A 22,408-nucleotide genomic window follows, 5' to 3' on the forward strand; every position below is an offset into this window, starting at 1 on the left:
GCCTGGTATACAGAGCGAAATCCAGGACAGGCACCAAAACTACACAGAGAAACCGTCTCGAAAAAAACAAAACAGAAAGAAAAAAGGAAAAAAGAAAGAAAAATCCTTTAGCCTCAGTTTGCTCATCTGTAAACTGGGAGGAAGCTCCAGTGCTGCGAAAAAGAAAGTGAGAAAACACTGAGGTGCATGCACAGGGCTGGGCTTCAGTTACTGGGACGGTCAACAGGCCCCTGCGGTGTTCAGGGCTCGGTGAACTCTTCCAGTACCAGACTGCGAGCCGCCTATGGCTGGAGAGAGCGGCGCCTGCAGGGCAAGAAGACGAATCGCGTTCTCTGTATTTTTAGTGCAACCCCCAGACAATAAAAATGTCTTCATAAAGAGGCTGCAAATACAACTTAATTTGGTAGAGTACTTGCTTAGGATACATTGTTTTGGATTCTCGATCCCTGATATAGTATAAATCAGCTGTGATAGCTCACTCCTGTAATCCTAGCAGAGGTGGAGCCCAGAGGATCCTATTCAAGGTCATCCTACTCTACGTAGTCAGCAGTCTCAAAAACCAAAACCAAAATAATTTACCGGAGGCGAGGAGAGGTTGATTGGGGGCTGGAGGATGCACAGGCCTGAGTTTGACCCGCCGAGGTGCGCGGTCGAGGAGCTCGTGAGCAGTCGAGGGTATGATGGGATCAGCGCACTGAGACACAAACCAAACCGTCCCTCGAGCTTCGACTGCTCTGGCCTTTTCACCTAGCAATCTTACCGGTGGAACCAGCAGGGGGAATTACTTCCCTCTTCGTTTAGTTGGGAGCTATAAAATTGAAGGATTAGTCTTACGTAGGGCCAGAGGACGTTCTCATTGGACACCACTTGAGCGGGGGCCGGCAAGAAGGCGGAGCACAAATCCAAGCGGAAGTAAGGCGGCGCGTCGCTGATTACGTAATACTGCTGCGGCCCGACAGTTCCACTGGCTCGCGTGTACGCGGCTGCCAGCTTCCAGTACTTGGTGCTTGGCTCCTCTAGTGCCTGCGATCCTTGCTCCGAGGCCAGCTACGGCTCAGCTGTCACCTGAATATGGACTCCGCCAGCCAAGGTACCCACAAATGGTCAGGGGCTGCATCGCATTCCGGTAGTCGCGACTCGGGCTCCCCATCCCCACCCACTAGTCCTCTCAGTCTCTGCCGGTCCGATTCACGTCCTCTCTTCGGCCTACAGCCGCTTGACCTCAAGGCTACTGATGGCCGTGGTGTGTGTTCTGTTACTGCCTTGCCACGGCACCTGAGCCTCCCCTGGGATCGCTCTGAAGCGGCGTTCCTCGGAGCCTTCTCGGTTCCTAGAGTTTCATAACTCCAGACATTTCTCCTTATGCGGTTCACTATCTGTCCGCCACTTGCTGTTTCTGCGGCTCTCTATCTTCGCTGGGCCCTTGGGAATAAATACCCCATCTGGTGCTGGACTCCAGCCGAGGCGTTGTGGGTGGCTCTTTACAAGGAAGGGGCGATGCAACTATCCTTATGTTTAGAGCAGCGCCTCTTGGGTGGTAACGCCGCTGTAACCTAACCTACTTAGGAGGTTGCCTCATGGGAGAAGGGTAGAGTGAGTCAGGGGCACACCCAGAACAGATCTGTTGCTAAAACAGACACCGGAGACCAGTATGAGGTTGCCACGGAGAAGTGTGGCTCAGGCTCAGGAGATTAAAATCTTGAGACGGTGGTACAAGTGGGAATGCTTACTTAATTACGCTAGCTAAACTCAAAAAGCTTTCTTACCGTTTGACCTGCACTGACACATTACCTAAGCATTATAATTTCTGGGGTTTCTTTTTTTTGGGGGGAGGGGCGTTGAGACAGGGTTTTTCTGTGTTTCCCCGACTGTCCTGGAACTTGCTCTGTAGACTAGACTGCCTCTGCCTCCCAAGTGCTGGGATTAAAGGCGAGTGTCCCCACCCCCGGCAGAATTTCTAAGTTCTTACCATTCTAGACATTCTGGATGTTTTTCTACTTTGATGAGTATTTGCAAATTCATTGAACTTTGAAAGTTCTTATGCAGAGTGTCCTTTACAGGAGCTTCAGTTGGTCTAAACCTTTTCCAGGTTTGGCCTGATTTCTGCTTCTTCCAGGCAGCTGTTCTGGTCTCAAGAGTCTTTGCAACCTTTCTCCTCTGAGAGTCTTCTTTGCAACTCAATTTCACTTGTCTCTGAGGGACTTTCCGCTTTTATTGTTCATTGTGGCAGGGATAACCTTAGTGAATCTAGTTAGTTTCAGGGATTTCCTGAAGCTGTTTTGAGTGGTTTGCCTTTCTGCTTAAGGAGCTTTCCCTGCAGGATGGAATCTTTCCATTTTCAGAGGAAGCTATTTACACAACAGTAAAAGCCTTTCCTTAGTAGGTGTGAGGCAGTGGTTCTAGCCTGGCACCACAATAAAAAATAAAGAAAGGAAAGAGGAGAGGCTGAGAGGAAGAGAGGACAAATTTGAAGTCACTGGAATCTTCAACAGATAGTAAACACAGCCCATTTCCCACCCAGGTTTACCTAAAACTCGGTTCTTTTGTGTGCTAGCTAGTTTTTATACCAACCTGACACAAGTTAGAGTCATATGAGAAGGAATCTTTTGGGTTTTGTTTGTTTTTCCAGACAGGGTTTCTTTGTGTATCTCTTGCTGTCCTGGCCTCAAACCAGGCTGGCCTCAAACTCACAGAGATCCACCTGACTGCCTCCTAAGTGCTGGGATTAAAGGCATGTGCCACCATTGTCTGGTGGGAAGAAGAAATTTTAATTGAGAAAATACATTCATAGGATTGACCTGTAGGCAAGTCTGTAGGGCATTTTCTTGATTGATTGATGTAGGAAGACCCAGATCACTGGCCTCCCTGTGCAAGTGGTTTTGATAATACCAGAAAGCAGGCTAAACAAGTCAGTAAAAGCAGCATTCCTCCATAGCCTCTGCATCAGCTCCTGCCTCCAGGATCTTTCCCTGACTTCCTTTGATAATGGACTGTGTGATATGTAAGTAAAGTAACCCTTAATCCTCCTAAAGTTGCTTTTGGTCGTGGTGTTTGTTTGTTTGTTTTTCGAGATGGTTTCTCTGTGTAGTTTTGGTGCCTGTCCTGGATCTTGCTCTGTAGACCAGGCTGGCCTTGAACTCACAGAGATTCACCTGGCTCTTCCTCCCAAGTGCTGGGATTAAAGGTGTGCACCACCACCACTGCCCGGCAGTCATGGTGTTTTATCACAGTAATAGAAATCCTAAATACAATACCCTGGAACAACAGAAAACACTCTCCAGCCCTATAATTGTAGAGATTTTTGAGGTACTTAGTTTGAGTAGATTTCAGCATAATGAATACAGATGATGAAATAAACTCTCAGTTAAAAGATCTGTTAAGCCGGGCAGTGGTGACGTATATCTTTAATCCCAGCATTTGGGAGGCAGAGGCAGGTGGATCTACACCAAAACTACATAGAGAAACCCTGTTTTGAAAAACCAGAAAAAGAAAGGAAATGAAAAGAAAAAAGATCTCAGTTAAAATTTCAAGTCATGAGGAGCTGGAGAGATGATGGCTCAGCAGTTAAGAGCCTGACTCCTCTTCCAAAGGACTCAAGTTCAGTTCCCAGCACCTACATGGCAGCTCACAATTATATGTAACTCCAAGATCTAACATCCTCACACAGACATACATACAGGCAAAAACACAAATAAAATAAAATAAATTAAAAATTCAAGTGATGAACTGACAAGATAAAGTGCTTGCCTGAATTTGATGCCCAGGGTTCACATGGTACCTTGTGTGCCTGGTGCCAGTGAGGTCAGAAGAGGACATTGGACCCTGGGAAGTGAAGTGACAGGAGGTTATGAGCTACTATGTGGGTGCTGGAACTTAAACTAAGGTCTTCTGGAAGAGCAGCAAGTGCTCTTAGTCACTGAGCAATCTCTCCTGTCCCATAAATAAATAAAATTTCAAAAGTTGCTTGCCAGAAACAAAACAAAGTCAGTTACTTAAAAAAAAAAAAAATACAATTAGGCATGGTGGCTCATTACTTTAATCCCAGTATTAGGGAAGCAGAGGCAGATGGATCTTTGAGGCCAGTCTGGTCTACAAAATGAGTTCCAGGACAGCCAGGGCTACAGAGCAAAACTTCCTGTAAAAAAACCAAAAGATTAAAAAAAAAAAAAAGTCTTTAAAAACATGTTTCCAGCTACTGTTGAGTAGAACATCTGGCTTTTTAGTGTTTTCAATTTATATTTAGGAGATTTTAGAATTTGTTTAGTTGACAAACTTTTATGTGATTAAAGATGTTGGTGGTGGCACACGCCTTTAATCTTTTAATCTCAGCACTCGGGAGGCAGAGCCAGGCTCTGTGAGTTCAAGGCCAGCCTGGGCTACCAAGTGAGTTCCAGGAAAGGCGCAAAGCTACACAGGGAAACCCTGTCTTGAAAAACCAAAAAAAAAAAAAAAAAAAAAAAAAAAAAAAAGATGTTTTCCTTTCTATTTTATGTTTTAGACCAGGTTGGCCTGCCTCTCTCCCTCCTGAGTGCTAGGATTAGAGATGTGAGCCACCATGCTTGTAAGAATGGCTTTCTTTATGTGGTACCTGCTAAGATATTTGTGCAGAAAGGAAGATGTGCCTAATGTGAAGAAAAACTGGTGACTGTAGGAATTGGAAGTGGATCTAGTATTGTAGTGTGTGGAAGAATGTACTTCTATCCTTTTTCATATGGCAGTCTCCTGTCAGAGGTTCAGAGGATCAGGGGTGGGATTAAAGGTGATTTTTGTTTTGCTGATTTCTTATTGGGGTTTGATAACTAGCATATAATCCATGTAAGTAATCTTTAGCATTCCCTGAGTTGAATGGAAAGTAATGCTTGATATATTTACTTCCTTCACTCCAAGAGGGGAAAAAAAATTAGAAGATTTATTAGATTGGACTGCTTTCTTTGAAGTAGGGTTTCCTGCTTTAGAAGATAATATTTCCAAAGGGAAACCAGAACCTATGGTTTGGCTGCTTTAGCTAGTGTTTCTTGTATTCTAGCAGCACAGGTGGTATTGGGTTTGCATCTCAGGTGCACAAGAAGTAGCTGTTCTCCATCCAATGCCCAGATCATCATCATAGGCTTTTAGGGTATTTCTAGTTTCCAGTGTTCTCCAGCCTTCTTTTGGCCACTTATTTCCTTCCATTCTTGCTTCTTTCCTAATTAGAGTTACAACTTACTTGACACTTTTTGACTTTATTTTTGTCTCTGACAGATATCAACTTGAATTCTCCTAACAAAGGTGTGCTGTCTGATTTCCTGACTGATGTCCCTGTTGATCCAGGTGTGGCCCCCCAAACTCCAGCTGTAGAGGGCCTGACAGAGGTGGAGGAAGAAGAGCTTCGGGCTGAGCTTGCTAAGGTGTCTTGGTTTTATTTCCTGTTGTGGGGTAATTGTGAGTCCTTTTGGGTTATGCAGAGAGTAGAACACTTTATCCCGTGACAGAGCTGTTGTTGGGGCATTACCTGCCTTCTGTGTCTACTGGGTTATCTCTTTGTATGTGCCTACTTCTAAAGTGTTGACTTATCATCTGTTGGAAGAGGCAGGACCTGATTTCATCTTACCACCTCTATCTGTAAATACTAGGTGCCCCATGAAGATGACGTCTACACAGTAATGTCTCCAAGTATGCTGTTTGCTGGTATTAACACTTGAAAGTCATTTTTAGGACCTCATGAATCTGTGTCGACTGGATCTTTTTAGTTTTAGTTTGTTTTGGGTTGACCTCTACTTCATAATCCTCCTGCTTCTCTCTGTCTTCCAAGTGGCACCATGTTTACTTTTGTTTCTTTTTTTCCTCTTTCTTTTTTTTTTTTCAAGACAGAGTTTTCTATTTAACAACTTTGATTGTACTGGAACTCCTTCTGTAGACTAGGTTGTCCTGGAACTCACAGAAATCCGACAGCCTAGCCTCCGAGTACTGGGATTAAAGGTGTGTCCCACCACCACCCAGCTCTTTTGTCTTTTTATTATCTTTTTGATAAGGAGTCTTACCCCCATATGGAGTCAAGCAATTGTCTCCTGGGACTATCTATAGGACTGTACTCCCATGCCTGACTGAAAAGGAATTCTTTTTCAGTGTAGCTATTTATACTGGGACTAAAAATATTGGGAACACATTCTGTAGTGGAAAAGCTTCAAAATTGTTCTTTTTAGAAGTCACTTTTCCTTTAAAAGTTCAGGTCCTTATTATCAAAGTGGCATACACCTTTAATCCCCCAGCACTTGGGAGGCAGAGACAGGTAGACCTCTGTGAGTTTGAGGTGAGCCTGGTCTACAAATTGAATTCCAGGATAGCTAGGACTGTTACACAGAGAAACCCTGTCTCAAACTCTCCCACACCCCCAAATCTTTCTTTTAAACTGAAACTGCTGTAAGAACAAAAGAGAGGCAGGTGGTGGTGGCACACGACTTTAATCCCAGCACTCAGGAGGCAGAGGCTGGTGGACCTCTGAGTTCAAGGCCAGCCTGGACTACAGATTGATTTCTGAAGGCCAGGGCTACACAAAGAAACCCTGTCTCCAAACCAGAAAGAGAGAGAGAGAGAGAGAGACAGAGAGACAGAGAGAGACAGAGACAGAGAGACAGAGAGGGAAAGTAACTGGCTTTCACTAAGGCTTAGAGCTGGTCTCTGCAACAACAACAATTGCCATTAGAAACATTTCTCTCACACCTAAGTCTCTGTTTCTCTGTCAATTCTGCTTCCTTTTTACTGTATAGGGGACTCCTCTGTGGGTCTTTACTTCTAGCAGATTCAGTTGCTATGTCTAAGCCAGCCCCAGAACCCATTGGAAGAGGAACTTGCGTCCTAACACTCATGTCCATTCTCATAGAAGAGCTCTGATAGCACTCGCTTGGTTGTCCCAAGACTTCAGGGAAATGGGAGAAGTGGTTGGCAGTACTAGAGAACTACTGACTAGTGTAGGGTTAGTTTTCCAGAAGTTGGGGTGCGGATGCCAGATAAAAGCAGAATAGCTGCCATTGTGGATGCTATTTTTAAGACAAACTGTTTCTGTAAGTAAAAATTTCTTTAGAAAGTCTCATTATGACATGGGTAAGGATGTTTCTTGGTCACTTCCTGTAGTAGTCATAGCCTCTTGTGGGGGGACCAGCTCCCACATCTATTTACTCCAAGGACTCTTGAGGAGTGAGGGATAAGAGATTTAGATAGAAGTACAGAGGAGAGAGACAGATAGAAACACAGGATAGCCTGGGGAGGGCCTGGGTCAAAACCCACCAGCCCCTTCTGTCTCTACTAAAGGGCTTTTAAAGGAATGCCAAGGGGTGGAGCAAAAGACCTCTCCCCAGCACAGCCAAGTGCAGACCATCCCAAACACTTGGTGACCATGCATGTGGTCAAGCCATCCCTTAATGCAGCCTTGTTGTGTAAAGCAAGCTCAGATCTCACTAGAAAACCTTTGTTTGACAGCCTCTCATGTCAACTGCATTTTTATTTTATTTTTTGTGGTGCTGGGGTTCTAATTCAGGGCCTCATATATGCAAGGCAAGCATTCTACCAACTGAGCTATATCCCCAGCCCTGCTTCTTTTACAGGTGGAAGAAGAAATTGTCACTCTACGCCAGGTCCTGGCAGCCAAAGAGAGGCACTGTGGAGAGCTGAAAAGGAGGCTGGGCCTCTCTACTTTAGGGGAGCTGAAGCAGAACCTGTCTAGGAGCTGGCATGATGTGCAGGTCTCTACTGCGTAGGTACCAGTCCCATGGTGGTCCCATGTTCCTTTGGCTAAGAAAGTGTTCACTGGGGTATGCCTTTTTCGGGAAATGAGATGCTTTCAACAATCAGTATTAAATGAGGCTGCTGGGAATAGGTAACCAGAAGATTTGAGTTCTTAGGGACTGTGCCTGTGTTTACTCAGAGCATGAAATCTGCATGTGTTTGAAAAAAAGTGGATGGACTTAGCTAGGTGTCCAAGTAGAAAGTGTTTCTGCTGGGTCCAAATTGGTCAGAGCACCAGTGAGGTCCTTAGAGTAACTTTTCTGGTCTGTAGAAGTGGGTACTAGTCTTACATGTGACTGAGCTGTCAAAATTTGGTTAGAGTTTGCCATGTTAGTGTCCATATTTCTCCTTTGTTACAACATTCCTTTGGGGGATGTCTCCAGAAGCTTTTTACTAAAGAAGCAAAAATTGAATCATATTTTTTAAATTTCACCTATAGAAATCCCATGTTTCTGTACTAGGATGTTGGGGACTTTGAGTCCAGACTCATGGTAAATGTCCATGCAGGGGCCATGGGCCCCTTCTCAGGAGTCTTCTAATAAAAGACCAGGTGCTCCTGTGTTGTGTTTGGGAAAGGGTGTGGTCATCTCTGTCCTGTATAGTCCTCCTAGCTAGACCTGGGCCTACACAGCTATGGTAGTGGCACTGGACTCTTTGGGTGGGCTGCAGACCAGGGGTCTTGCCAGGTGGTGTTTCTGTCTTCTCTGAAGTCTTACCTGCAGCCTGAAGCCCAGGTTTAAATCATTCCAGGTATTCATCACAGACTTTCTGTTTTTAGCTATGTGAAAACGTCTGAGAAACTTGGAGAGTGGAATGAGAAAGTGACCCAGTCTGACCTGTGAGTGCCCATATTGTCAGTGTCCTTCCTCACTCTTCTCTCTGTCTCCCTGGGGCAGGGAAGCTGTGCATCCTTGGCACAAACTGTCTTTCAGTGCTTGCTGGCTGCCGTTCTCTTCCCAACTATAAATAAAAGTATGCTTTAAATATCAGAAGGATAGACTACAGTAGTTAGAGAAATCCACTCAGTCACCAGATCATGCTTAAAGCCCTCTGCCTGATTATATATCGTTCCTGAACTGAGTGGGCAGTGTCTCTGAATAGTAAATACACCCTTACTTGTGGCAGTGACATAGTTGTTGATGCCATCTGACCTGGTGGTGGTGGTGGATTTTTGTACTTGATTTCTTCCTGTCTTCTACCCTCAGATTCAGCTCCAGCTGTTGGTGTATGAGAGATTCTTGGGTTGGGGTAGGAATAATGGTGGCACATGTTGGTGGGTTCATGAAGTTCTGTGGTCTGGAGGTGCTATACTGTCAGCCACATAAAATGTCAGTAAAGCATGAATTACTTGTAGATCATCCTGTATGTCTGTCAAAACTATAGTGACTTCTGTTGTCTTGGGATCCTTAATCTAGGTAATTGCATGTCATTTACCATGTAATAGTCTGCTTATAATATCTTTGTCCTTTGCTGTGTTGATGCCTGATTTAATCAGACTTGAGGAGATGGTTTCTGGCAAGATTTGACTGCCAGAGAATAGTCAGCTTTTAGAAGGAAATGACATGGTTACTATAAAGCTTAGGGGAGAAGTCCTCCCATGCATGGACTGAAGGAAATTCTGCTGAGCTTATTTATCTTAAATACCTAGAGATCACCTTTGTTCCCTGTGCATGTAGGGCGTTAGGGTCATATAGGAAGCAGTCAGGTATAGAAAGCTCTGGTTTGTTTTGGTTCAGCACCTTAGCTTTCCTATGAGCACTTAGGACTGCATTAGACAATGAGTTTGCTAGAAGCATATATTCCCTAGGTAAAGACACTGTCGTCTGTGCTGCCCTAGATAGGCTCATAATGCAGATTCAACATGAAGATAATGGTATCCATAAGTTTCTCAGGTCCTGCCCAGCCCCGTGGTCCCAGAGCCACTTATAAAATAATCATTCAGAAGCTTAATATTAATTACTAATTGCATGGCCTATGACGGGCTTCTTGCTAGCTAGCTCTTACAATTTTTTTTAAAGAGTATTTTATTATTATGTACACAGTGTTCTGCCTGCATGTATGCTTGCATGCCAGAAGAGGGCATCAGATCTTATTACAGATGGCTGTGAACCATGTGGGTGCTGGGAATTAAACTCAGGAACTCTGGAAGAGCAGCCAGTGCTCTTAACCGCTGAGCCATCTCTCCAGCCCCTAGCTCTTATAATTTAACCCATTTCTATTAATGGGTTGCCACGTGGCTGTGGCATTACCAGTCTACTGGCATCTTTGCTGGCATTTTGCTGCTTTTTCCACGGTGGCAGCTGGCATCTCTCCCAACTCTGCCTTTCTCTTTCCTGTCTCTCTTCTTGGATTTCCCGCCTGCCTCTAAGCTGCCTTGCCATAGGCCAAAGCAGCTTATTTATTAACCAATGGAAACAACATATATTCACAGCGTACAGAAAAGACATTCCCCCAGCAGATAGTCTTGGGAGAAATGTGCATTCATTGTGTTTGAGAAATTGCCAAAGAGCTGACTCGGGTGCCATCTTGAATCTTTTTTCACAGAGGTCTCATGAAATACTTGGGATTCTGCTATCTCCCAGAGAAATCTATGGCTTTGTGTGGAAGTGTAGCTTATGGAACACCCCATTCCAGTCACTTCCGGTGGCAGAGACCTTCTTCCCAGCTTTTGTCCCATCTTTTGGGGGAAGAGCTGTCAGCAGTGATTCCTAATCTGGATGTATTCTGCATTGAGAAACCAGGGTATTGGGAATAGGACTGAAGATACCACTTGCTCTGATTTCCTTTGCCTGGTTAGTGCCTATCTTGATTAGAATTCAGGAGCTAGACTGCTGGCAGGATTGACTCTGCCTAGTGGTTTCACAGAGGAAGGCCATATGTACAAGCTTCCTGACTTTCTTAATCCATGTGTTTTAGTTTCCTTTCAGCCAGTAACATGCTGGAGAACTGGAACATGGGATTCATTAGGTATGAGTGTCTGTCTGTAGGTGGAAGTTTCTCTCCAGCTTGCCTGTTCCCAAATACCCCGTAACTGCTTACCAAATAATTGACTTGGAGGCTTAATATTACTTATTAATGATCAGCTGATAGCTCAGGCTTATTACTAACTGGCTCTTATACTTAAATTAACCCATAGTTAGCCACGTGGCTTGCTACCTTTTCTCAAAATAGCATTCTCATCTTGCTTCTTCTGCATCTGTCTGGTGACTCCTTGACTCCGCCCTTCCTCTCCCCAGAATTCTCCTAGTGGGGTCACCCTGCCTACCCTTTGTGTCTGGCTACTGGCCAATCAGCATTTTATTAAACCAATTTGAGTAACAAATCTTTACAGTGTACAAAAGAATTATTCCACAGCATTTTATAGTCCTGGGAGTTGTACTGCACTTAACACAGTTGAGATGCTGTGGGGGTGGGGCTTGCTTTCCTTTTTTTTGTGTGTATAAAGGAGCATCCATGTTCTGTGGGTCATGAAACCCTATTTCATTCTTTTTTAGGTAGTTATAACTAGAACAACAGTGTTGAATGTACCACATAAACTCTGTAGTTACCAGTTGGTTCATGTTTTACTTTGAGTTCTTTGGGCTACAGTTAATAACAGAGTTAGTGTCAATCAGGGTAAGATGACAGAGAAGCCCCTGCTTTTAGCTTTGCATACTAACAAGGTTGCCCAAGTGTGGGTATTATGAGAATTAGTTACTATGGACAGGGAGCTGTATCCTCTGGAAAGCCTAAGAAGAAAGTAAGGTTAGCCTCAAAAGGAATATTCTGAAAGGGCATGGAAAGCACGTCCACAATTGCTGACAGATACCCTGCCTGTTCTAGGTTCTTCTAAGACCGTGTGGCTCTCAACCTTCCTAATGCTGGTGACCCCCAACCATAAAATTATTTTTGTTGCTATTTCATCACTATAATTTTGCTACTGTTATGAATTGTAAAATGTGAATATCTGATATACAGAATATCTGTCTTGTGAAAAGGCCCTTGACCCCCAAAGGAGTCTTGACCCACAGGTTGAGAACCACTGTTCTAAGAGGTCTAAGTCTCAAAGAGGAGCTGTCTAGGGAAGCACAGCACAGTGCTCTCTACTAGCTAGCTATCTCTGCTTTTCAGTTACCACTTTCTGAGCTTAGCTTCCCCTGTAGTGTCATGTAGTGATTCCCAGGTTGCCAACGAGTATGCTTGTCATACTGGGTATATGAGGCTGTCACAGTTAGCCTGCAGCACTGGAGCCTATGGACCTAAGTGATGACTTTATGACCTTCCTTCCTTTCTTCCTCTCTTTCACCTCCCTTTTTGAAATAAGGTCTTGCTATGGAGTTCAGTCTGGCTTCAGACTTTGCATCTCCTGCTTTGGCCTCCCACGCGCTGGATTATAGGCGTGTGCTACCATGACTGACTGGCTAGAATATGTTTATTTTACTTCTCTCTCTCTTCCCCTCTCTCCTTTTTGTAGGTACTAGTTATCTTGAATTTATATTTCTGCAAATAAATGCAGACCTTAGTTACCTTGAACTTGATGTTTTAAAGAAACACTTTGTTTTCAGTGAAGTGTACTTTTTTTTTTTTTAAAGATTTATTTATTTATTATATATACAGTGTTCTGTCTGCATATATGCCTGCAGGCCAGAAGAGGGTGCCACCATGTGGTTGCTGGGAATTGAACTCAGGACCTCTGGAAGAACAGTCAGTGCTCTTAACCTCTGAGCCATCTCTCCAGCCCCGTGAAGTGTACTTCTTATAGGAATCTTGCTTCCCTGGCTTTAGTAGGAAAGTACTGTGTACCTTGGGCTTGGGTAGACTCAGGAGGAGGCTGCAGGGCCCTTGTGGGTTACCAGACCTGTCTTTATCCTATGGACTGGCAGGTGCTTTTACCAGACCTCCTATAGGAGGTAGGGGCAGGAAGGGCTTGGAAAGCCAGTTACTGATACCCCACTTCAAGCTTTGCCAGATGTGCCGGAGAGAAAGAAGTGCTTTAGGTTACCCTGGTGATACTAAGCAGCCTCATGAGTCTCCATCTATTCCTGGTTTAGCTTCAAGTTCCACAGCTTCATCCAGTGAGGAGCTTGACCTAAAAGTTTTGAATGAGGCATTTGGTTATTTGGTTATGATCTTGGTTGTTTTCAAAACTGCCGCCTTTTTTTGTGGTAGCAAAGCCAACAGGGAAGCAAGATTCCTATGATGGACTCCATAGTATCTCTGCCCATTATTACATTCATCCCATTGATGTTAAGGTTATAGAGCCATATCTTGGTATAATGTGTATATATGTGGATAAGCAATAAAGGGAATGGGAGGAGATAGGACTGGTGGTCTTTGTTGTGGGCCAATGCTGCCCATGTACTATAGAGGGAACATGAGAAAAAGGGATGTTTATGTTCTAGAAGGATATTATCTAGAAAGTGCTGGAAATCTAAGGGCTCTTCAGTGTAATGAAGGCACTGTACAGGTGCTAACCCACATTGGGGACATCCTTCATGGATGTTCTTCAGCTTGTGCTTTCTTGTCTCAGAAGACTGTCTTATGTGGGAATTGGAAGGAGAAACTTTGAACTTCAATTGACTTGATCAGAAGCTGAGACCTTTCTTGGCCTTTCTTCCCACGTGTGCTGCCAGACCCAGCATGTCTGTGGTCTGTTTTCTTTGTAGTTAGCAGGTTTTAGCTTCCTGAGCAGTCAGAAGTATCATAAGAAAACAGAAGCATGGTAAAGTCTTAGGTCAGGTTTAGATGAACTGGAGTAGATCAGCATTGTAGGGACCTAGGGAGCATGCCACCACCACCTAGTGAGTGTTTACCACCTGCTCAACTCCTCTCTGCTTTTCCCATGGGCGTTCTCTACACACTTTGTTTCTTTGGTGATGGACTGCTGCTGCTCTTGCTGTTTAGTTAGTCTAAGTGGTGTGTCTTTTCTCCAGCTACAAGAAGACTCAAGAAACCCTTTCACAAGCAGGACAGAAGACATCTGCTGCCTTATCCACCATGGGCTCTGCCATCAGTAGGAAACTCGGAGACATGAGGTAAGCAGTTAGAAACCTGCTTCAAGTTAAGGGTTCAGACATATAACATAGGAACACCCATGATAACCTGGACCAATGTACTGTAGACCTTTATGAGAATTCCTCTGGCTCCTGTTGTCCGTCTTTGGCCATTTATATATTTCTTGGAAAGAAAGGTCACTAGTCTCTTTTTCCCTGCAGCTCTTTTGCAAAGCAGTGATGTAGCCTAGGAATTGGGAGTCATGATGGGATTGGGTGTACATTAAGGCAGGTCATATGTTGTCTTTATGATCAGCTTGGGGTTTCTTGAGGTGATATGTTTAGTGGTAGGTAGTTGCTGATTATGCCACTAATAATCTGGCCAGCTCCCAGGAACTACCATTGTGTTCTTCCTGAAAAGTAGGTTGCTTGATCATTACAGGTGTTCTCTCTCTCCGTGTGTGTGTGTGTGTGTGTGTGTGTGTGTGTGTGTGTGTGTGTGTGTGTGTTTACATTTTTGTTGTCCTTTTGAGATAGTTTTTTACTCTGCAATCCAAGCTGGTCTTGAACTCATGGTAATTCTACTACATCAGCTTTCCAAATCAGGGATTATAGGCATGAGGTACCACACTCAGCTTTTACTCCTTTTTTAGTCTGTTCAGAGCATCATTCTGGGTAGAAATCTGATAAGGGTGGGCAGCCCTTGGTGTTGATGGAAATGGCTCTGAGCCATCTTTTTTTTTTTTTTTTTGAGTCAGTCTCACTATGTATAATTAATGGACCTTGAACTCACTTTGTGGATCAGGCTAGTCTCAAATCCAGAGATCCACCTGCCTCTACCTCCTGAGTATTAGTGTATTGAAGGCGTGGATACCATGCCTAGCCTGTTTAGCTATCTTTTTTTTTTTTTTTTCTTTTGAGGTAGGATTTCTTTGTGTAGACCTTGGTGTCCTGTTATTTGCTCTGTAGACCAGGCTGGCCTTGAACTTACAGAGATCTGCCTGCCTCGGCCTCTGGAGTGCTGGGATTAAAGGCATGTAGCACCACCACCTGGCTATGTTTAGCTATCTTGATTGAGCTGTTTTATGTGGCCTGCCTATCTTGGGAGCATTAGACATGATCCTGTTTCATTTCTTCTCATCCTTTTTGAAGAAGAAATAAAATTTCTATTTTCTCCTCAGAGAACTGGGATTTGCTATTGACCCCATGGTATGTAGTCTTGGGACCATAGCAGGCAGTTAGCAGGGTCCCTGTGGCAGTGCTGCTGGCATAGCGCTGTCTGGTCTCACTGCTCTGGCATGTGTGGGCCAACCAAAGTGCAGGGAGGGCTGTCAGAACAAGGTCAGAGAAACTGGTTCTCTCCAGTTGGGTGGTTGTGCTGGTTGTGTTCACTGTGTCCAAAGGGCTTCTTGTTTACTATGTGTCTGTTGGTGTTTGTATAGTGTTGAAATCTGATCTGTCTGGTCCACAACAAAGCCCCATCATCTTATAATCACAGTGGTGTCTGAGGCCCAGGTCTATTATGGTAATAGTTTCTTGAGAATGCCTATTAGGCTCAGGAAGCTAATAGCATGAGTTTAGGAGGGATAAATGGACATTGCTGTCTATGGTGGACCATTCCTAATGTCATTGGAGCTCCAGGGACCTCTGATAAACCCTGGACTTGGGATAGGAAGAGGGAAGTATGAAGTAGGCTTAATGACCTACTTAAACCTAGAGTGGTGAGTAAGTTCTTCAGTGGTTTCTACTGTGTTGGGAGTAGCCTCTGCTCATAGATTGCAGCAATTTAGATGGGGAGGACTTCATTGTACTGTGGAGGAGTGGCCAGTTATGTTCTATTATGCTAGCAGCTGCCTTGGACATGCATTTTCTAGGTTGGCCTCCATGATACAGTCTAGAGCCTTAGTGCTTAGTCCCTAGTATGTTATAGGTCGGGCATCTTATGGTGCTTGGGTTACTGTTTAGCTTTCAGAGAATCCAAGGTGCTCCATGGACATGAAGTGTTGGCCCAGCCTGGCTGGCTCACTGTGTCATATCTCAAGTCTTTACTCACTGGGCTACTTATGTCTCAGGTATTTTCTTTAGACCTCTTTTTGCTTTTTCTCCTTTAACTTGTAGTTGTTTGTATTGTTATACATGTAACAGTGCTCAGGCCAGTTGGTGGTGGCGCACATCTTTAATCCCAGCACTTGGGAGGCAGAGGCAGGTGGATCTCTGAGTTTGAGGCTAGCCTGAGCTACAGAGTGCCTTCCAGGAAAGGCGCAAAGCTACACAAAGAAACCCTGTCTAGAAAAACCAAAAAAAAAAAAAAAACAAAAAAAAAACAGTGCTCAGAAATACAATGCCATCAACCACATGGTTGCCAAATATGCTTTCTTATTAGCCTTTGTGGAGTCAGGATGGGGCTATGTATTCTGTCATTCCTATCAGTTTAAGCACTAAAGAAGCATTCACAGAGTGTTTTTTCACATGCTAACCCTACTTAACCTTCCAGAATATGAACAGAGGGACATAGGGCTTGGGGTCTTGTATGGCATTGGCCTCCCTTGCTTAATAATGCTGTCTTTCTTCTTTTCTCCTGCTGCTCTCTCTCAGGGCTCATCCGTTCTCACACTCCTTTAGGTAAGGTGACCTTGGACATGACCTATGGACACACCTGTATTAGGGCAGGGTGGACTCTGGTATGCCTATGGGAGGCTTTGCTGTGTAAAAGTAGGAAAGCCCCCTTTGCCTCAGGATGGTACCCAGGAGGCAGCTGCTTGCTCACAAGGCATGGTCCTCATCTGGACCTCATTGGATTGCATGTTCCTGAGGCAATAAGTGACTGACCTAACATTATATGGCAAATGTCCATACCTAAGTTTATGCCTGAAAATAAGCATTTTTCACATAGGAGGAAATACCAACCCTGTCCCTTGTGTTCTCAGTCCTATAATGTGCAGACCCTGTTTGTGAGAAGCAGTCCTATGCTCCAGACTGAGTTGTGTCTAATTTATTATTTGAGAGCCCTTAGACACTCTTTTCCAGGAGTCTTCATGCTGACATTTGAAGTATTGCCACATCCTAGTAGTAGGCATTGGGAGGACTGAAGTCAAATCAGAGCAATCTGTGACTTTAAATATTTTTACTTAACTTACTCTGGATGTTACATTTTTCCAAAACATCATTCAACTTGCTGTGGGCCTCTGAGGACTGTGGAACAAATATTCCCAAAAGCTCCAGGCCTAGGTCTCCTTACAATTTCCCTGTTTTGTTTGTTGTTGGTTTTTTGTTTTGAGACAGATTTTCACTGTGTATTCCTGGTTGGGCTGGAACTTGTCTTGAAGACTAAGGAGAACTCAGAAATAGCTTGTCTTTGCCTTTCTAGTGGTAGGACTAAAGGTGCACACTACCGGTTTCCGTTTCCCTGTTTTAATACTCTTCTTGGTCAGTGCCACACTGCTCAGCAATGGCAGCATTGGTAACCCTTGGAGCTAGAGGAGGGCATTTTGTGGAGAGGGCCAGTAGCTTACTCTGATGGTACTAGTAGAGTTCTGTCTCCTTACCTGTGGGCTAAGCTGGCAAGTGTGGGCTGACCTGGCACCACGGGCTAATCCTTACCTCCTTCTCTGCTTCCACCATGCTTCCAAGCAGCAGCTACTCCATCCGTCACTCAATAAGTATGCCAGCCATGAGGTAATGTATGCCTACTCCCATTGCTCTGGAACTGTCTCTGGGTGAGGGTGGGCAGCAACACCAGTCAAAACCTTGTACTTCTGTGTGCCCCCAATCCATGTCTTCATTTTCCTGGCAGCTTTCTTTCAGCTAAAGACTGTTTGTAGACTGGAAAGAAAGAGCTCATGGGAAGGAAACTTCTTTCTGGGCCTCCAGAGGGAACCATTCTGTGAACCTATGATCCATACTTAACTTTGCAAGCTCTAGCTCTGGATGCCTGTGGCTTTAGCAGGGAGGGTTAGAGAGGCTGGCACATGGACCTGGGACCTCCACAGATGGATCTCTGGAGATTTGCTTCTCAGAGCCCAACAGAGACCTCTAGTCTGTTGCTTCTCACCTCTTTGGCCAAGCATAGTGCCTCAGCAAAGACCATCCTTGTTGGGGAGATTGTTGTGTCTTAGTATGTGAGGACCTTTCTCCTCTGTCTTTCTATCCTCTATTATTCCAAAACCGTCTGTGATTTCCCTTTTATGTGGTTTGACTTGAAGGGCTCCAGGTCTTCTCATAATCCCAACATACACACATACCAAAAACAAAAACAAAAACCCAGACGATAATGTGATCAAGAGGTGATTTTCTTAGGGTGATGTTCACTTATACTCTAGGTGTATTGACTCCAGTGATTTCCTAAAATGTGGGAACTTGACTGCATGATTTGTGATCATGAGGGACCACATTCTCACTCTCCTAGAAGGGGGACATCCAAGGGTGTCTTTTATTTTTTCAGTGCTTGGTGACTCCATTGAGCTGCATCTAAGTTTAATCAGGGCGGTCTGCTTAGAATGCAGCAAGGATCCTGTACAGTGTAGTCGGGGGTTTACAGTACATTTAAATGATATCTGGACCCAACCTGAAAGCACCCAAAAATGACCCTGTGTAGAGTCTGCAGTCATTGTTCTCCTTTCTGCTGTGTCACATTTTCATAATGAGAGTTTAGGAGTTGGACATATCTTAGCCCTAGGTCCTCCGACTTGAGGAAGGTGAGGTGACAATACAGTTCTTCATGCCAACATCTCCCTTCTCTCTTTAAAGGAACTCTGCAACCTTCAAGTCATTTGAAGACCGAGTGGGGACCATAAAGGTAACTATCCCTGGGGTGTGTGTTTTCTTGAAGCATGGGTATGATCTATTGAATCAACTTCTTTATTATGGAGGGCTCAGTTATTACAGGAACTCATATAGAAATCTTTTGAGCTTCTCATATTGTTCCTTAAGTAATAACATCTTTTACAGAACTTGGGTAAAGTTTCTGAACACAAAACAGCATGTTTTTGTTTGTTCTTAATTTTTTCTTTTTGAGACAGGGTCTCATTATGTAGCAGTCCTAGCTGACCTGGAATTCACTCTGTAGACCAGGCTTGCCTTGAACTCAGTTTATCTGCCTCTACCTCCTGAGTCCTAGGATTATAGGTGTATGCCACCAGACCCAGTTAAGTCACTATTCTAATTTATCAGTACCTCTGCGGTCATGCCCACCTTCCTTCTTCCTTTGCCCTGCCAACCCCTAATCTGTTCCTCATCTCTATAATTTTATCCTTTCAAGAATGTCTCTTAGGTTGTAGAGATGACTTGGTGGATAAAACACTTGCAGCACAAGAGTGAGAACTCAAATTTAGTTCTATCTCTTCTTTAAAATTTATTTGGGGGAGAGTGCATATATATATATGCCATGGCACACATGTGGAGATCAGAAGAAAACTTGTCTCTCCTTTTACCATGTGGATCCTAGGGATCAAACTCAGGTGGTCATGCTTGTTGGTAAGAACCTTTACCTGCTGAGGCTATTCGTGATGGCCCAACGACTGGAACCTAGATCCCTAGCATGAAAAAGTCAGGTAGGTGTGGTAGGCTGCCTATAATCCCACAATATTCTGGAGTTGAAAAGACAGGGTATCTCCAGGGCAAGCTGGCTAGCTAGACTAGCCAAGTTACCAAGCTCAGGGTTTGGTGAGATAATCTGCTTTAGTAAATAATATGAGGAATGATTAAGGAAAATATCTAATGTCACCCTCTTATCTGCACATGCATTCATACATACTATGCACACATAATCAAAATGTTTAATCCCAGCAGTTGGGAGGTAGAGGCAGGTAAATCTCTGTGTATTCTAGGCCAGTCTGGTCTACATAGAGAGTTCCAAGACAGCTATTGATATATAATATACCCTGTCTCAAAAAATCTTTTCTCAGGGTTGGGGATTTAGCTCAGTGGTAGAGTGCTTGCCTAGCAAGTGCAAGGAAGGCCCTGGGTTCGATCCTCAGCTCCAAAAAAATTTCTCTACTTTGTGTTTTGCCTGCGAGTATGTATATGCACTGGTCCTGTGGAAGCCAGAAAAAGGCAGTTATGAGCTACTAGGTGGGAATTGGGAACTGAACCAGAATCCTTTCCAAGAGCAACAACAGGTGCTCTAGATTAACGAGCCATTTCTTCAGCTCCCTTCCCCAGATACATGTTTCTTTCTTTCTTTTTTTTTTTTTTTTTTTGTTTTTCGAGACAGGGTTTCTCTGTGTAGCTTTGTGCCTTTTTCCTGGAACTTACTTGGTAGCCCAGCTGGCCTCAGACTCACAGAGATCCACCTGCTTCTGCTTCCTGAGTGCTGGGATTAAAGGTGTGTGCCACCACTGCCCGGCGACATGTTTCTTAATATACAAAATATAATCAATCTAGGGGAACCACACAGTATGAATGCTTTTCTAAATACCACAATGTGTAATTCTTGGGGAACCTATACAGACTGTTGTGTGTCATTGACTCATTTCTTTTCATTGCTGACTAGTGTTCATGTTGTGTATACCTGTGTAGGGATTTGAACATGGTCCCTGAACCTATTCTGTTTTCTGTTGTGTCTTAGGTTTACTTTCTCTGTTTTTTTCTATAGTCTAAGGTTGTGGGTAGCAGAGAGAATGGCATCGATAACCTCCCTTCCTCACCTGGAAGTGGTGACCAGCCATTACCGGATCATGCCCCTTTCTAAGCTTGTCATAGCTTATCATCCACAGAATACAGAAGCACACCCTCATCATCACAGCTGCAACTCTGCATGACAGAGCAACCAGCAAGGGCCAGTGAAGAGCTGGTTTTGAAGACAGTCATACCCATCTACATGCAGATGTGGCTGCTGCCTTGGCATGAATTAGAGAACAGTCTTGTATATAATGTTTTACACTAAAGCTCATAGATGAAGCAGATCACTGTGCCATCCTTTCCAGGGCCACAGGAAGTGTACAGGGTGGAAGGGCCCAAGGAGTACTGAACAGGAGCCCATGTTACCTTTGGTGGTCTCACCAGAATGCTAAGGAAAGAACTGTCAGGGGTATTAAGTGAACATCATTTCCTTGCCTGCCCTCCTCCCCGTAGCTCAGAAGGAATACACTTACCTAGGTCGTATTGCATGGTAACAGTTTTTCATATGGATTTGAGGAATGAGAGAGTTCTTTATTTTCTGAGACCTTAGAAAGGAAACATAAACTGCTTCATTCTTAGAGAACAATCTGGCTTTGGCAGAAGCAAATCCACTATTTTTTAAATGTGATGGACTTTTCAAAAATTAAATAGAAAAAAAGTGAGGCAAAACAACTTTAGCCTCATTATTGAGAAATATTTCTTTGAATTCAAGCCTTACATTGCCTTATGCTTTATTTGTTTATAGTCTTTTATATCCCTATAAATGAGGGTTCTTTAATGGGTTATGAGTACTATGTAGAATTTTATCTCTGGCCCATCTCATACTCTGCCAGTACCAATTAGTGCATTTTATTTCTCTAACACTTTCTCCTGGTATGCAAAACTTGGTTCTTTTGAAGAATTTCCCTGTAGCTTTCCACTCTGGCCCACAAGGCTCTTGTGCTGTGGGTCAGGAGGGCTGAGAGAAGGAAAGAAGCCTCAATCTTTGGCATCTTAATGGGATGTGCCCTGCACGGTGTTGCTTTACTGACAGTGAGTGGGGCTCTGGTTCATAGTTCCTGCCTGCCTGTCTATTACACAAAGAATAAATGAGAAGCAGAACCAACACTGCAGGTCAGGTATGGGATGTGGTTTTGGTTCAGCCAGAACTCTGCTGTCATCTTTTCTCAGGAGCTACAAAGATTTCTTTCTAAGTTCCCTTCTCCTGCCTCCAATTGCCACATTCTGCATCCTCTCAATGCCAGGGCCCTGAGTGTTGGGAGGTATGGTCTGGAGGGAGGGGCAACACTGTGCCTTAATGGCTCTTAGCAGGGCAAAGACTTTGTTGTGTGCACATATCTGCACTCCTTGGATGAGGTGGGGGTCTGTCCATTTTAGTGTCTGCTTTGATACAGTGTGATAGATCCTTTGATTATCAAGTACCTTGAATACCCTTTGAATACTGTACCACACAAAGCAAGGAATAGCGAGGAACTGGGGAGCTGAAGAAAAGACATCTTGGTGTTTTTTCTTCCAGGGTTAAAAACAATAGTTGTGTGAGGAGGCATGCTACAGGAGTGCAGGTCACTATTGTATCTTCCTACAAAGAATAACAAGCAACTTGTCAATAAAGCATTCCTTTGGAGGAAAATCCACATCCATTAGTCTGGTGTGTCTTTGAGAATAATGACAAAAGAGTGGGGAGTAAATGCATGGTTCTTTGCTTTGAATGGGGGCAGGCAGGAGACAATCATGTACAAATTACATATAAAAGGGAGGGAACTGCATAGAAGCTGCATCTTTGGATGAGACCAGGGATGCATGCCAGGCATGCAGTTAAGGGACTTGCAGTCCATTATCAAGATTGGCTCCACTAAAGGGACCTTTTTTTTTTTTTTTTTTGGTTTTTCGAGACCGGGTTTCTCTGTAGTTTTGCACCTTTCCTGGAACTTGCTTTGTAGACCAGGCTGGCCTTGAACTCACAGAGATCCAACTGGCTCTGGGTCTTTGTTGTGGGCCTGGGTCATACCCAAGAGCTCTCCTGGCAGAAGTGGGCATTGGGAAGACCAGCATCTTTT

At 44.1% G+C, this 22,408-nt stretch overlaps 1 protein-coding gene across 11 annotated transcripts; it reads left to right on the top strand.

Moving 5' to 3' along the window:
- Positions 1-940: 940 nt before the first annotated feature.
- Tpd52l2 (TPD52 like 2) lies at positions 941-21,987 on the top strand. 11 transcript variants are annotated; one of them, XM_036184943.1, is made up of 10 exons: positions 941-1,090; positions 5,242-5,387; positions 7,581-7,729; positions 8,540-8,599; positions 10,678-10,728; positions 13,674-13,775; positions 16,329-16,355; positions 17,367-17,408; positions 18,480-18,528; positions 20,326-21,987. In XM_036184943.1, exons 1-10 carry the CDS (start codon positions 1,072-1,074, stop codon positions 20,419-20,421), a joined length of 741 nt encoding a protein of 246 aa, XP_036040836.1. In that variant the 5' UTR covers positions 941-1,071; the 3' UTR covers positions 20,422-21,987. The 11 variants fall into 11 exon arrangements, with proteins under 11 accessions (XP_036040836.1, XP_036040838.1, XP_036040837.1 ...); XM_036184945.1 differs by having other exon boundaries at positions 5,311-5,387; XM_036184944.1 differs by lacking the exon at positions 10,678-10,728.
- Positions 21,988-22,408: the final 421 nt, after the last annotated feature.

Source organism: Onychomys torridus, chromosome 4, assembly GCF_903995425.1.
Source record: "Onychomys torridus chromosome 4, mOncTor1.1, whole genome shotgun sequence".
Taxonomy (NCBI): Eukaryota; Metazoa; Chordata; class Mammalia; order Rodentia; family Cricetidae; genus Onychomys; species Onychomys torridus.

Coding starts and splice junctions, on each gene's coding strand:
- Tpd52l2 (XM_036184943.1), top strand. Junction 7,730..8,539: donor GATGTGCAGGTCTCTACTGC/GTAGGTACCAGT, acceptor TTCTGTTTTTAG/CTATGTGAAAACGTCTGAGA. Junction 16,356..17,366: donor CCGTTCTCACACTCCTTTAG/GTAAGGTGACCT, acceptor GCTTCCAAGCAG/CAGCTACTCCATCCGTCACT.